The 15,872-nt window shown below is 42.0% G+C and overlaps 2 protein-coding genes across 3 annotated transcripts in view; one reads left to right on the top strand and one right to left on the bottom strand.

Moving 5' to 3' along the window:
• The window catches only part of LOC147033964 (gamma-glutamyl hydrolase-like), a 50,283-nt gene extending 47,673 nt beyond the window's left edge, over window positions 1–2,610 (top strand). The window contains 2 exon segments of the mRNA XM_085873862.1: window positions 994–1,131; window positions 2,111–2,610. Of these exon segments, the coding sequence (XP_085729988.1) occupies window positions 994–1,131; window positions 2,111–2,283 (311 nt within the window). The 3' untranslated portion in view covers window positions 2,284–2,610.
• A 141-nt stretch (window positions 2,611–2,751) lies between these two features.
• SFR1 (SWI5 dependent homologous recombination repair protein 1) lies at window positions 2,752–15,651 on the bottom strand. 2 transcript variants are annotated; one of them, XM_085873874.1, is made up of 4 exons: window positions 15,489–15,651; window positions 10,886–11,210; window positions 10,046–10,155; window positions 2,752–3,881 (listed from the first exon to the last, which is right to left on the bottom strand). In XM_085873874.1, the coding sequence occupies exons 1-4, from the start codon at window positions 15,522–15,524 to the stop codon at window positions 3,693–3,695; spliced, it is 660 nt and encodes a 219-aa protein (XP_085730000.1). In that variant the 5' UTR covers window positions 15,525–15,651; the 3' UTR covers window positions 2,752–3,692. The 2 variants fall into 2 exon arrangements, with proteins under 2 accessions (XP_085730000.1, XP_085730009.1); XM_085873883.1 differs by having other exon boundaries at window positions 10,886–11,129.
• Between the last annotated feature and the right edge of the window lie 221 nt (window positions 15,652–15,872).

The raw sequence follows: 15,872 nt of genomic DNA, 5'->3' as shown, positions 1-15,872 counted from the left end.
CTGTGGGACATGATGTGGCATATTGCTATAACGAGACCAGCGGTAAAAACACGTCCTTTAGAGTTGAACCAAATCCACCGAGGAAACCTGTCACGAACGAATCTTCCACCTTGCCATGATCCTCATAGGCTTACCATCCCTCCTCCCTCCCACACCATCACCCCAATAATTTAGTTATCTCCGCTGTTACTTTCTGGTTTCTCTGACTGATTCCCGAGATCCACTCCTTGGTTTATACAGGTGCAAGGCCATAGTGGAAAGGTTTTCTATAGTCAGCAATAAATGCATGTTCTGTTTTGTCTTGCCCAGGTCCTTTGCATTTATGTATATTGTGTTGTAAATGATTAAATATAATTGTGTTTCTTGTTCATTTCATTGTCACCATTTTTATTAAAACATTCGATGTTGGTGTGGGATGTCTTTTCATGGTGAGTTCTGCAATCAGATAGATGTCAGGTTAGCAGCAAACGTTATGGTCATGTGATTGTTGGAACTTGACTTAATTTGGCCTCATACAGATTGCATGTGCTTCTCATACACATGACAATGCACTTGACAAAAAAAATGTTTTATCACACAGTTCATGAGATTTTAAGCAATCCTGTCTTTTCTTCAGTAGCATTTTAGCGCCAATGGAAAATTACCCAAGAGCACAAGAGTTGACCACATTGTGTCATCATCTGAAAACCAGACTATGCAGGGCAGACAGATAAACCCCCTCACGAAAGGTCATTATCAAGCCACCTCGGTTTTTACCAAAAATTCATCAGGAACATGGAATTCTCCTAAGACTACGTCAGTTTCCATAAGTTTAGAATAAAAGCCCTTAATAATGTTGCCTTCAGCTGGAGCTGAACCCACAACCTCTAAGCTGGCTCATCCCATGTCCTTATCATTAGACCACGGTTGATTAAGTATTTATTTGAATGAATGAGTTTACCGCCTCCCTCAAACTCATTTTTGCAACTCTACCATTTCTCCTTCCTTCCCCAGCCTATAACTACCCCATATACGCTGTACAGTGGCATCCTGAGAAGGCTCCTTTTGAGTGGAAAGAAAACCGAGCATACTCCCACTTGTCCAGCGCTGTGCGTGCTTCCTTTTACATGGCAGACTTCTTCGTGAATGAGGGTGAGAGTAAGAATTGATTTGCTTTGTAGACAGAAAAGGCAAATAGACACGGTGTGTGGGATCGGAGGCATCAGCACCGATAATATGGACATTTCTTGGATGCGTTTTTTTGGCCATTAATGTTGAATAACACTACATATGTACCTATACACCTATATGAGATGGGGGTGAGGGATACATTTACTAAAGTATACTTCATGGTGTAGCTATTCTTAAAAAAAGATCGTTCACTAATATGCCCGAAACATCAGCACTTCTGCTATGTTTTCAAGACAGATAAATCGAACCGTTTCATTCAGCCTTCCCCGATAGCATAGAGGAAGGCTTATTGCTGTTGTCAGGTTTGTTTCTACAATTAGTACCCCCAATTTTTAATGGTTCCTCAGAGTTTATTCGACCCCTCGGAGTATGAAACCACCACTTAGAAAATTACTTTTATTTTCTTTCTTTCTGCACTCTCAATTTTCGAAACTGTATCGATTTCCCAGCTGTATCTCTTAACCGGATGGGATTTTTGGAATGCTATTGTGCATCAATAATGTGAATACAAAGTATGGGGGTTATGATCAAAAAACATGTTTTTGATCATAACTTGAATAATTCTTCTCCGATTTTCATGATGTCCAGTTTTATGGATAGATTGAAGATGGGAACCAATTTTCTTAATTTACATTATATCCTTAAATGCTGAACGTCCATTCATATGGTGGTCCGAAAAAAAAATACGGTCATTATTGGATCGCAGGGCAAGAGTAAGCCTCCCCCAGTCAGGAGAGGCTGACCCCCTTAGTGATCGCAGATGTCTAGTTCTGAGGGTCCTTTGACTTGTTTTTTTATACAAGCACTCCATCATGCAAATTAATGTTTATATGGGATTTCTTCTTGTATATTGGGGGTTGGGAAATGGGGTAAAATTTCTCAAATTACCCAATATTTCCTGTTCTCAAATCAGCAACATGTGTGTGTGTGTGTTTTGCAGCGAGAAAGAACTTTCACAGATTCCCTAACAAGTCGATGGAAGATGCTGCTCTTATCTACCAAAACATTCCAGTATACATAGAAAACACGAGTGGCTTTACCCAGGCCTACTTCTATGGCAGTAGCTACAGTAGTATAAAGAACAATAATCAGAGCGATTCTCCAGGCATGTAGCAAGGGTGGTTTTTAGAAGCTTGTGATTTACCATATATTATAAATGTCATCTCATAGTCGTATGGAGTTCCAGACATCCAGCAGTTCCATCTTTGGACGGGTTTGCAAATTATCTGCATAAACATCAATGAAATATTTAATACAAAAACAAAACGGATACAATGCAATCACATATACTTCCCTATATTTTCAGGAGAGCAGTAAATGCCACATTCCTGTCTCCATTTTCTGGAATACATTTTTCTTTTTCTTTTTTAAGCCTTTTGGATGTTTTACCCTGTTAACGGCAGTTTGCCGGAATCATAAATCTATCTATAATTTCAGCAATCTCTGTGTGTCTGTCTGTCTGTGACCGTTGTTTCTCGACAACCACTGGTCCGATCCAATTGAAACTTGCCAGGTATATTGCTGGGGCCCTGTGGATGTGCCTTTTCAAGGTTTGATATTAATCGGACAAGTGGTTCCCAAGTTATGGCCATTTATTTACCAAACCAAAGACAGGACACGGTGCTATGACGTCACAATTCTTCTTCTTCATTTGATATGACATCACAATTGACGCTGGGGACCTGAGTATGTGCCTTTTCAAGGTTTGATATCATTCTTCTTCATCCGTTTCAGCTGTTTCCCAAGTGTTTCCCAAGTTATGGCCATTTATTTACCAAACCAATGACAGGACACAGTGCTATGACGTCACAATTCTTCTTCTTCGTTTGATATGATGTCACAAGCATCCAAATTTATTTGAGTACATCCAGCCATTGAGTACGGGCACACACGTACGGGCACGCACTAGTAGTTTTTAAATCCTGCAACAAACAAAGTAGGAATGTGACTAAAACATTTAAAATCGCCTTTTTTTAATTTAAATAAACAACATTAAATTACTTGATTGATAATAGGCAGAATGTCACTCAATAGTGGCTTTTGAAAAACAAATGGATTTTTTTTTTATTGGGCATGTATAAATTTTTTTTTTAAATTTGAACCAGCTGAAATGTTAACAGGAATGGAAATTTGAAGTAAACGTTGCATCTCAATATTTTCTGTTCACAAACTACAACCAAGCACACACACCTCAGCAAATCAAGTCAGTTCCTTGTTAAGACCTGAGCAAAAGTCCTTTTTTGATACAACGACCAAAATTTGCATTTGAGGACACATGACCAACCACATGATACATTTGTATGAAGATTATGTCAATGGTAAACAAAAGTGCATACCGAGGAAACGATATTCATCCTACATTGTGGATCTCTGACGGCAGGGATGCCCAAAACCCAGATGTCGATTCTAAAGAAATATCGTCGGGCAACAACAGACAAGTCGTCAAGGTGTGATTTGAACTTTCAACTGTGGGTCCACTTCCCTGGAGGATGTCAAAGTCACAGTGGCACTTGTGGCCAAATCTAATCAAAAGCATCCTCCATTGCATTGTAATGGAGGAGGGCAGGATCGATACCCATTCCTGCCATCAGCTCGCTCAGGCTGGGCTTATGACTCGTTTCAATAATCATTCCCTTCTGGAGGTCATAGAGCAATGATTGAGCAGCTTGACGCCAGCGATGTATCAACTGCTGCAGCTCCAGCAGATTGTTCTGGGGTAGTGGATCAGTTTTGTGAGGTGAAGTTGCAACACATAACCAACAGTGATCACCACACATGCAAGTGATCAGAAAGAACTCAACTTTTAACCTCAAAACAAAACGTTGTGATTGTTCGACCAAGGATTAAGTTCAAATAGTCTTGCAGGTGAAAGCAAGTGTATATATGCCTCGGCAGACAGGTGGAATGGATGAAATCAACAGGACGTTGATTGAGGTATGCTAACCGACGTGGAAAGCTCGAATAACCCATCGGTGAAACCGCAGTACTTTTGTAAAAAAAAAAAAAGGAAAGCAAGGAGCAAAATGATTCCTTCCTTCAGTACATGCTGTGCTGGAGAATTGTGAAAAATTTATGTCAAAATTGTAACAAAACAAACAAACTACAAATGAAAGTAATATTTGAGGAATATTTTTTCTTCTATTTTACCTGAACATCCATTGATGGGAAGATTATTTTCAGTTCGTTGGTACAGCATTTTGTCATCATAAAATAAATGAATACTAAATGCCACATACCTTTGCAGGACTTTCAATATAAGTGTTTTATAAAGGGGGGTACATGTCACACGTAAAGGGTAACGGAGCAGTTTACCGCAATCACCCTCACTCCAGTGTAAAGGCCCTGTCACACCTTGACGTTTTAGCCAGCGTATGGCAAGGTATCAAATTTATGTAAAACGCTGGCGTACGCTGAACTATTGATGTTTTTTTTTCCAGTTTTGGACGTATTCATAACGAGTTGGACGTATGCATAACGTATTAGTAACGTACACAGAACGTTTCGATAACATATAGATAACTTATACCAACGAATGCTGAGCGTGTTGTCGGCGTTCACAACCTATGCCCAACGATAGTCTAACTTATGCATAGCGCGGCAGCGTATCGCCGACGATCACGTGGCATAGCCTATTAAAAGGCTGCGGCTCGACGATTCAAATCATAACCGCACTAGACATCGAAGTGTCAAGCCGCTGTCACACCTTGACGTTTTATGACGTATGAAAAATTTGCCGAATACGCTGGCACACATCGAATACGTTATGGGTAAGTTTTGTATCCGTTAAGAGCACGCTGAAGCATGCTGGCATACGTCGTAGTACGCCGAGTACATCGACAAATTTTCAGCATGTTGAAAATATTTCGACGTATCCAGCGTATGACGCACACGTTCCGCATACGCTGGCATAAGTTGTAAGCACGTTACGCGATCGTTGACACAGATCGACACACGTTACTTGTAAGTTACTCATACGTCGAAACACGTCGAGGTAATGTTTAGCGTACCCGAAACTTATTTCTAACCTAAGAGTAATGTGCTTTGAACCTATGAGTAACGTATCTCCAACGCACATTGACGTATGTAGATGTATTTGACGTCTTCCGGACGACCACAGAACTTACTGAACGTGTTACTAACTTACAGCTATCGTATAATAGCGTATTGGCAGCGTTTAGGGGAATTGGTATATAAAAATGGGGTTCACACAGGAGGAACCCATCAGTATTCCAGACTCCATGGTTTTATTTTTTTTTTCTTCGACATGACCGTGATGTTGACACTTCGATTTCTAGTGTGGTTATGATTTAAATCGTTGAGCGGCAGCCTATTAATTATATTATATTATAACCGCACTATAAATCGAAGTGTCAACATCACCGTCATGCCGAAGAAAAAAAAAAACAAAAAAAAAAAAACATGGAGTCTGGAACACTGACACTAAACATTACCTCGACGTGTTTCGACTTATGAGTAACTTACAAGTCACGTGTGTCGACGTGTGTCAACGATCGCTTAACGTGCGTACAACTTATGGGCAGCGTATGTGGAACATGTGAGTCATACGCTGGCATACGTCGAAAATTTTCAAGCATGTTAAAATTTGTTGACAGCTCGGCGTAATACGACGTATGCCAGCATACTACGACGTATGCCAGCATACTACGACGTATGCCAGCATACTACGACGTATGCCAGCATACTACGACGTATACCAAACTTACCCATAACGTATTCGACGTGTGCCAGCGTTTTAGACAAATTTTTCATATGTCGGCATATGCTGGCTAAATCGTCAAGGTGTGACAGGGTCTTAAGCCAGAGCATTCACCACCTGTGATGGTTATCACACTTTTATGTCTGTAATCCTCAGAGGTCACGAGACTCGTCTTGGTTTCAAAAGCGTCTTTTTTCACGTAAAAACTGAAAAAGGAAAAAATACAGCCGTTCAGTACATGCTGTACTTAATGTCTAATGCTTTACACAAAACCTATTATGGTACACTTTTCATACACGCATGAGAATAATTTGCTTCAAGTTACATCAAGAGGTTCAACAATACATCCAGATTCAGCTTACCTATCCTAGGTTTGGGTATGCAACCTAAAACATCAATAATGGAGCCAATCAGTTTCTTAGTTTGGTGGAAAGAAAACTCAAGTGTAAGAATGTGATTACAGCACCCACAAATGGCACAGAAAGTCACAACAGAACTTGCACAAACAACAGCTACACTTCTGCGCATTTCTCGACTTGGCGGATACTGGACTCCGACGCCATAATGTCTGCCAAAAAGACCTCTGTTATGCGCTCGTGGCCAATTTCATTAGATTATATTACCTGTAATAAGTGGGTTTTCCAGACATCGGATCACGAGTGTATTTTATTTAATTATCTGCTCGTTTTCATATCCGTCTATCTTTTGTCCCAAGATTCTCCGTTTCTGTCGTCCTGTGCCTCCTTATAATAAACATTGAGAAACAGATTTATCACGTGAGAAACCATTTTGGCACGAATTCAATGGCAAATCCACAGAGGAGGTTAAAATTGGTAATGTTCTCTACAAAGAGATGAATGGAATTAACAATTCTCACCACCCCCTCCAGCAGGGGTCAGTGAACATGCACAATGCCGCGTGTGACGTGTGACGTGTACAAGGAAGGTTGCAAGTCATGATAAACAAATGAGTTTTTAAATATTATTTATTTTATTTGCATTTATAACATTCTAGTCCTGTATCTGCCACACTTTTCTCATCCCAACTCCTCCCTCCCCCGCCCCCCACCCCCAATGAAACTGAGTCGATAGCCTGACAGATTAATTTAATGTAGTGGTTGTGATGCAGCACAGATGTGATGGGCCAAATGGCAGCCTCCTGTGTCAAACTTCCTTGTCAAGAATTATTGATCTCGTATCGATGTGGTCACAAACTTCACCGTGCCCAAAAGATATCAGGCGTTCTGTTCTCCTGCCTGGCGGACATCTGGTCACGGTAACGGTTTGCAAGCTTTTGTACCCAGATAACTTCGACAAAAATACCTCATATAAACCAACCATGGGAGTCACTCACATAATCGTGGTTATGATGCGTTAACATTGCACCCATTTTGGATGAAATGGGTTAAGCAACGAATCAGCATATCAGAATAGCACCTCAATTCCCTATAATCGCGGATGACGAACACAGAATCCTCCGCATGGGTCGTCACAAAAATACGGATTTCTCTAAAATAAGGAAGGAGTTTCACCCATGATAACCTGATGTTTTGAGCATTGACCCTTCGTCAGAGCAAAAAAGGGTCAAAACCCAAAATGTCAGTTTCTCCTCACTTCCCACGGCGGTGAGCATACCTCAATTGATTTCATCCTGTTGATTTCATCAATAATCAGACCAATGACGTTGGGCTTATGGTGGGAAGGCGAGGAATTACAGGACAGATGGAAAGGAATTGAATAATAAATTACTCCCGTGTGGGGGTGACGGTCATCTCTATAATACCACAAGTTCTCAATGTTCAGTTTAGGTAACCGCGAAACAGTCCAAACTAACCGTTTAGATTGAAATAGTTCACAGAGACACACTAGGATAATACTACTAATGACATAATTAATAAATATGTATTGTTCATTTAGTACCCGGATTAACACATCAGAATCACCAGTAAGTGCAATACGTGGTTTTCCGGTCCGTACACTCTCTGGGGACATTTCACTTCCGGTTGTAGAAAAAAAACGAAAAAATAGGCTTAGCTCTCGGAGATTATGATAATCCTGTAGATTATTCTTCACTGATTATAATGCAACTTTCAGAATGAAAATTGGCCAAGTATTTATAGAGATATTGAGGTTTGAAAAATCGTTAGAGCTAGCAAATTCATTAATTATTAATTCCACAGAAGTTTTGTGACACTGCACAAAGTAACATGTCAGGTATGATAAAACATATTGTATGCCAGATTCATTAATTATTAATTCATTAATTATGGAATGTACTCATTGATATATTAATCAGAAAGCCCGAAGCATGTAGCATAATTTATCACTTATCCCCTCATCCGGGATCCGTGGCCTCACCCCACAGCCTACAGCCCTATGACCACCGGTGATTATGTTAGATATCGGCACGATCGAGAGGAGCCTGCGAATTATCCCTGCTGATGCACTGAATTGATGCAATCGTTCGGCCAGAATATTCGTTGTCAAGATGTTGCGTGATTAAATCACCAATACAGTCACTCGAATTTATACCGCCGATATACTTCTTAACAATCACCTTCGCCCCAGAAACCACAGTCAATCTGAACCACGCTGGCCACTGCTCAGACGCCATGAATAGACTACTGCGCAGTTCTACTGCGCAGTTTGGTTAAAGATGACTCGGCATTTTGGCGCGCGCGCACGAAATTATATTTTGAAAATAAATGCCGACGTTTACATTTCGGGTTTTGAAACTTTTGCACCTTTGGCGGAAAATGTATAAATATAAAAGGCTAAAAATGTGTCTGAAAGCGAACGAAGTGAGCTTAATACTTAACGCGTGCACGTGAGAGAATAGGAAATAACAACAACAACAACACAATAGCCCTTGCTATTTCGAATCCGTGTTGTTAGCTCTGACTTTTTGCTTCCGGTTGTTGTTAAATGCTGTGCGGTGTATAAACACGATTGGGTTTTATTTCTATCTCGCGAATATTACTTATATTAACGCGTGCACATGAGAGAATAGGAAACAACAAAAAAAACACAATACCTTGGCAATTGTGAATCCGTGTCATTGGCTATGACCATTTTGCTTCCGTTTTTTTTTTGCTTCTGTTTTTTTTTGTTTCCGGTTTTTTTCATGGGGATTGATGCATGCCGGGAGATCATGACCGGAAGTGTTTATTTATTTATTCAATTATTTTTTTCCCAAAGTTAATTTTATACTTCCGAATGTGATTTTTTTTCATGACAGGAAGTGTTTATTTAGTATTTAACATTACCGGGAGTGATTTTGAAACTCTTTCCGGAACTTTTAATTTATTTTATTCTTGACCAGAAGTGATCGTTTATTTATTTATTTATTCAATTATTTTTCCCCCAAAAGTTAATTTTAATAAAGATATCTCCCACATCATCAAAAAAATATTTTAATCATGATTTACATTATTTTATTTGTTCGCTGATCCCGAATCCAGGCCGAAGTAACCGGAAATTGCGTCAAAATCATCAGCTGTGCGGCGCTTAGACGTACCACGGTATCGTTGGCAAGCATCCAGTTGTGAACAAGTTTTATGTAAAGTTAGAAGCGAATGTAAGAAGAATTCTATGTTCGCTTCTAGGCTTTGCCGATTCCATATTATTTATATTTCATTTCTCCTTCCTTCCTTCTTTGCGAATCGCATCGGCGTTTTTGGCCATCTTCCAGATCACGTGACGATCAAACGGGAAGGAAATTCAAAAATATGTCCGGTTAGATACAAGATATTTTTTACTATCATAATCAATAAACAGTTGCCGAATATCTTGTAGAATGGCAGACTAGATAGGTTTTGAAAATGGCGATATTTATAACTTACGTGACCTCGTGACCTCGTCCCTGACGTTGAACCCGGACAAAAGTTATATCGTTGTGCAACACTCATCGACATCTACCCACATACTAAGTTTCATCAAGATCGGAAAGAAAAATTGTTGACGGACGTACGGACGGACGGACATTTCGTCCGGCTTTATTAGGTCATCTCGGTAGAGATGACCTAAAAAATTTACAACATTCCAAACTCAAGATACCCACCTCAGCATCGCGAGTTCTAAGAGCACATCTCAATCATGCTACTTGTACGATGCTGCAAAATAGAAGTCGAAATCACAAAATGCATCGAAAAACTCAAACCTTGGTGCGGTACCGTTTCACCATGTGCAGCCGGCGAAGGGTCTCCTCGCGAGCTTGTATTTTCTGAACAAGCGTCATCTCTTCATTGCACATCACACCCAAACCCTCAGCTACAATTGGGAAAAGATTGCCGCAAGCAGCTCAACATCATGATGCTCTGTAAAGTGTCATCTACATATTAGGTACACAAACTTGAAGCATTTTTGACCATACATTCTGCTTTTATCTTGTTTTTACATCAATCTTCTAGCTTGCCGCTCATTCCAACATTTTTTTTTCTTTACTACCCCTTCCCCCAATGTGTGTGTAATGCTTACTCTCACAGTGTGATGGAAACGCCACAAATGTTATCATATGGCTGACACACATGCTTGTAAACATAATCACATGTAGAAGGACAAGGATATTCAAAACCAATAGGACATCAGCAGAGAAATATGGGGTTTGAACCTGGGATCACATCGTCATGAGCAAATTTAGACAAATAGAAACACAAAACAGAATAGCCTTTTGGCCCAGCATCTCGCCTTGCAACCTGGGTCTGGCCAACCAAAACTTGGGACACATCCTCTGATCTTAACATTTATTTTGACTTCTGACTGACCCACTTATATTAACACGATTTGGCAAATGGCTTGAACCAACTTGAGAATGTTCATGATACATGGTTTCTACCAAGTTTCATGAAAATCCTTTCATCGGTTTAAAAAAAAAATTTGGAATGTTTTCAAGCAGATTGATTGATGAAAGTGCATTGCCATAAACTCCTTGGAACATCGTCCTAGGTTTGCTAAAAACGATAACGTTCAGCTAACGAAATGCTTGCCTTGTAAGCACTACCTTTGAATTTCACTTGAACACTTCGGCTGGAAGTGGATTTTTGACTGGATGGAGCAACTTGAGAAGCAGGTCCACTGATTGGTGTTCCGACGACGTCCAAAGGATGCTCATCACTGCTGAAGCCGGGTGATTTGGCTCGTGGAGTAAAAGCAGGAGACCCAGGATTCATGCTCATCCCGGAAGAACATGCAGGTTGAAGTTCTGGTGAGGAATCGGGTAACCCATCCTTCTCCTGAAGCTTGGGCTGCTTGGCACAAGAGTGTGGTGAGGCGTTGAAACTCCGTCGAGATCGTTTTAGTCTCTCTCGCAAAGACGCGCTCATGGGCTGGGGGTTTGGTGGATAGGATCATGGTTATCCCTTCTCCCCCTCTCCCACCTCCACCCCAAATTTGTCTAAAATGTAGATGCAAGCTTAATTCACTTTAATCTGAAGTTGATATCAAGCAATAACCATGTTAGAGTTTTTTTGTGATGTTGATGTTGATGTTGAGGTCAGGCGGACCGGATGCTGCAGTGGTTGTGCACTTACCTCTTAGCTGTCTAACCTGGGTTTGATGCCCAAACGAACTATAAACTATTGAATTGGTGCTTCACAGGCAGGGTGTTGCATCACCAAGTGCACCATCTCTCGGATAGATGTTAAGCCGGGTGTTCTATCTGCTTGCATTAGCCAATGGACGTTAAGACCTTATTGAAGTAGTAGGTAGGTGTTGGCTTGTTATCTCTGGCATTGAAGTGGGCGTGTTATTTCTGGCACTATGACCAAATTACATGTTCCTGTCCAAATCACCCTCGCTCGAACGTCAGGCTTGGTTCGTGAAAGAGTTGGACCAAAAACCCTCCCTGGTTGACCCCATAAGAGTATCTGGTGGGAATAAATATTTGGGGCCATGAAAAAAAAGTCATCTTGATGTGATGTTGAGGTCAACAAGGTCAGTCAGAATGTGATCGTCGTTATAAAAGTTTGGAAAAATAAATAAGAACGTTTTAAATGCTAAAAAGGATGTTATCGATAGCAAAGCTTGAAGCTTGGTCAGTATTTAAATTGTACCAAGTACGGTATATTGTATTCGCGATATATGCTAGATATCCCTTATTGTCCGGTTTTCCGTCTGTGTGTGTGTGTGTGTGTGTGTGTGTGTGTGTGTGTGTGTGTGTGTGTGTGTGTGTGTGTGTGTGTGTGTGTGTGTGTGTGTGTGTGTCTGTCTGCAACGCGAGGCTCCACAGCACGAACCAGCGAACCGATTTCGATGAAACTTTGCCAACAGGTGCCATATGGTCTGGGAATGTGCGCGTTTGAATTTTTTTTATGAGGAGTGCCGGTTGGCAAAATACGCAATAGGAAAAATCTTGCCAGGCAGAGGAACAATTGTCTGTGAACCAATACGTCTTGGCAATGAATCTTCGTCGGTGGATCGGTCAGAATGAAAAGCATAGTATCCAGCGCTTCGATCCTAGCGAATCCCTCGTCGCCTACCGGCTTGTTCGTTTATTAGCCTGTCTGTTCCACAGCAGAAGACAGGGTGTGTGTGTGTGTGTGTGTGTGTGTGTGTGTGTGTGTGTGTGTGTATATATGTGTGTGTGTGTGTGTGTGTGTATGTGTGTGTGTGTGTGTGTGTGTGTGTGTGTGTGTGTGTGTGTGTGTGTGTGTGTGTGTGTGTGTGTTTCTGTTTTCGACTATCTTGTGGGTGGCAGGAGGTGGAATGATTCCGGGCAGAGCTAGATTCAGCTATGACGGGAGGCTGAAGGAGAAAAGGCTTTATACACGAGAAAGGAGGTGGTTATGAAGAGATATGATAGAGATTTTAAGATCATGAAAGGTATTGAAAAAATAAGTGCAGATGAATTATTCAACAGAGAAGACAGTGATAGTGTTACGGATTTGGAATCCATTTACACACAAACAGACAGCAGTCCCCAAGTTTAGTTATCTCGATAAGTATGTGTTTAGAGTTAGGGTCCCCTACCTGTGTCTATTGATAGATAGTATTGTAATTACATGTGTGCACTGCTCGTTACTTTTTTAGTCAGGGTTTTTGCAATACAAATCGAGCCTCCAGCCAACCGAAACCATCACTCCTTCACTTCGCACATCGCGCCATTACACACGCGTGTCCAGCCACGTACGTAGGCGGAGATTTCCATCGCCTCAGATCGGGACTCCGCCCAGAAAGACAGGGGCGTGCCCCTTGTCCAATCACACACAGAGGGCAACTTTCCCACGACACCCTGGCCAATGAGGGTGGAGATTGCGACAGAGAGCGACGTTCCCACGACACCCCGGCCAATGAGGGCTGAGATTACCACAGAGAGCGACTTTCCCACGACACCCCGGCCAATGAGGGTGGAGATCGCCTCAGATGGCGATTTTCTCACCCTGGACAAGAAAGGAACGCCAGGCTGGGGAGCGTTGGTCATTTTCGGGGTCGCGGGTCTTGGTGCTGGCTGGTTCGTCTGGTCCTGGGTTATCGGCGTTTCTGGTCTTCTCCTTAGTCTTGGTTCGTTGGTGCGTGGCTGGTTGGAGAGCGCGGTCCCTGGTGCTTGGTGCGGCGACGAAGGTGTGGGTTCGAGTCTCCCCCCGAACCAGCTCGTCTCGACCAGACCGCATGAGGCGGAAAGGTGCCCGACCAAATTCTTACCCTCCCGAGCTGAATGGTCAAATAAAGGCCGCGGCCACCATTTCTTTTGGGTGTGTGCGTGTGTGTCTGTGGGCCCAGTCTATAAATAGCAATTGTTTAAGTTCCTTGCACATTGTAAATTGCATTTCTGATAGTCGGTTTAACTCTGCTCTTTTTGTGCTCCCTGCCACATTATAAATAAACCCCCAATTGTTCAATGTACCAGCTCGTTGTTGTCCTTTCTATTATTGACCCAGCACGGTTCGTGCTTGAGAACCAGTAAGCTGCTGGTGCTGTAAGTTGTCATTTGGACCGGCGCGGCTCTGGTAACTCCGCCCGGTTACGCCGGATCCGAGTCGGTACCTGCGAGTCGGTTCGGACAGAGTCGGCCGAGGGTGTGATTTCCCCGGTAATTTGACGACGTGGGTACTTAGGTATATTGAAATTTGGCTATTGACCCTACCCCACTCCATCAGAGAATTGGCGATCACGGTCCTTCAAGTGGCCCGTCGACTCTGGAGTTATCTGGGGTGACGACCTTTTAATTCCGGGTGTTCGGTGGGAGACGGCTCTACTGCTCCACCTGGCGGCCGTTCCTCGCCACCAACCCCCGGCCCACAACAATAGGACCAGGGTCCATAACCTGAGAGTAAAGTAGAGGAGAGTTAAGATGGTCATAAAGGCAGGGGACTTTCACTCAGAGAGTAGTTAATGCATGGAATGGTCTCCCTGGAAAGGTAGTGGCAGTGGAGCGGGTGGAAAAGTTGAAATTGGAATTAGAATGGGAACCGGGAAGTATTGGAAATAGAGAGAGAGAGGTATAGGGATGTTGGCCAGAATTTTCATTTGTCGAGTATGGATGAGTGATTGTGTGCATCTGTGCAGTGTTGTCTGTGAGGGGGGGGGGGTCGTTGTGTGTTTGATGTTTGTTCCTCACACAAGCCCACTCCCCAACTCCCCCCAGGAAAAAACAAGCAAACTACCCACAAAAAAACATTTTTCTTTTTATCCGCGTCTCGTGGAGCGAACAGTTCTTCTTCTTCTTCTTCTTCTTCTTCTTCTTCTTCTTCTTCTTCTTCTTCTTCTAACAAAACCTTTAGGACTCGGCTCTTTTATATACAGGATCCGGATCTCCTTAAATACTAAACACCTGTACACATCCTCGCATTGAAGGTGCCTTTTGAGAGCGTCTAGCATGAACTTTTAAATATATTCAGACATTTTCTTTAAAGTTTCGTAAAGTTCACGTTACTATTTAAAGATTATTCCATTTAAGGTGTTGTAATTTCGGAAATACACGATTTTCTCGTCATGAACAGGAGCCTCCATGACGGGTCTCGCTATTGGCTCAATCAAGGCACGTGACGAAATATCGGAAGTTGTTGTTATTGCCTTTAGGACGCGGCTCTTGGACAGATTTGTCCTTGTTTATAAATAAATTGGTCTGGTGTCGATGTGGTGTAGGCACGATGGGCCGAATGGCCTCCTCGTGGCTCGTGGGGGAGCGACATCATTTTTTTATTATTTAAGCAAATCTACTACTAAAAAGGTTGGGGAAAAAACCCGTTTCCATGGCAACAAGAAGTGAAAATACCGCCCGCCGTGCTTCTCTCAGCCCTCGCGCTGCTGCTTCCCACTGAAGAAAGAATCGACCCGTCTCGAATGAACGTTCGACAAGATTAAAACAATAAAATTACAAACCCAAACGTCAAACGTTTACATCTTACGATTGTTACGAACAATCAAACCGAGCACAGACGGCGCTTTTGTGAGGTGTTAAAAACACAAAGCAATTTCCTCTCAGCTCGTGTACTTCGCAGTGAGGTTAAAAAAGGGGCCAGCGAACGTGTTTCGTTCACACAGAAGAATTTTGTTTTCAAACAAAGAACGCACAAACATCGGCACGGTATCAATGTATTTCATGTCGGTTTCACTTCCTGTAAACACGATAAACTTTACATCGAAGAGAGAAAAGTCACTATTACCGTGGGTATGCGTCGTGGGGTTGTTGATTCTTCCATAATTTCACAACACTGCCTGAGGGGGGGGGGGAAGAAAAAATTACAACAATAATTAAATAATGAGAGGACGAATAACTGAGGTAAAAACTCCCGCGCTCAGACAAGCGAGATCGCCTCAGAGTTATTGTTGTTGTTGTTGTTGTTGCAGGATTTTTTTTTTGTTCTTCCTTCTGTGAGGATGATATGGAGCCACAACAATGTTGACGTATCTTGTTATTATTATTATTTATAATTATGACGTCAATGATTCAATAATTTCTCGTTGACTGAAAATATTCATATCTTTAGCTTCTGTCGCTCTTATAAATGTACCTTGTACTTTTTTGAAAATCATTAAGAGAATGTACA

The sequence above is a fragment of the Eptatretus burgeri genome, chromosome 1 (assembly GCF_056783735.1).
Source record: "Eptatretus burgeri isolate ZD-2024b chromosome 1, Ebu_testis_v1, whole genome shotgun sequence".
Lineage (NCBI taxonomy): Eukaryota > Metazoa > Chordata > Myxini > Myxiniformes > Myxinidae > Eptatretus > Eptatretus burgeri.
The sequence above is the reverse complement of the archived record's forward strand: the minus strand, read 5'-3'. Positions and strand labels throughout refer to the sequence as shown.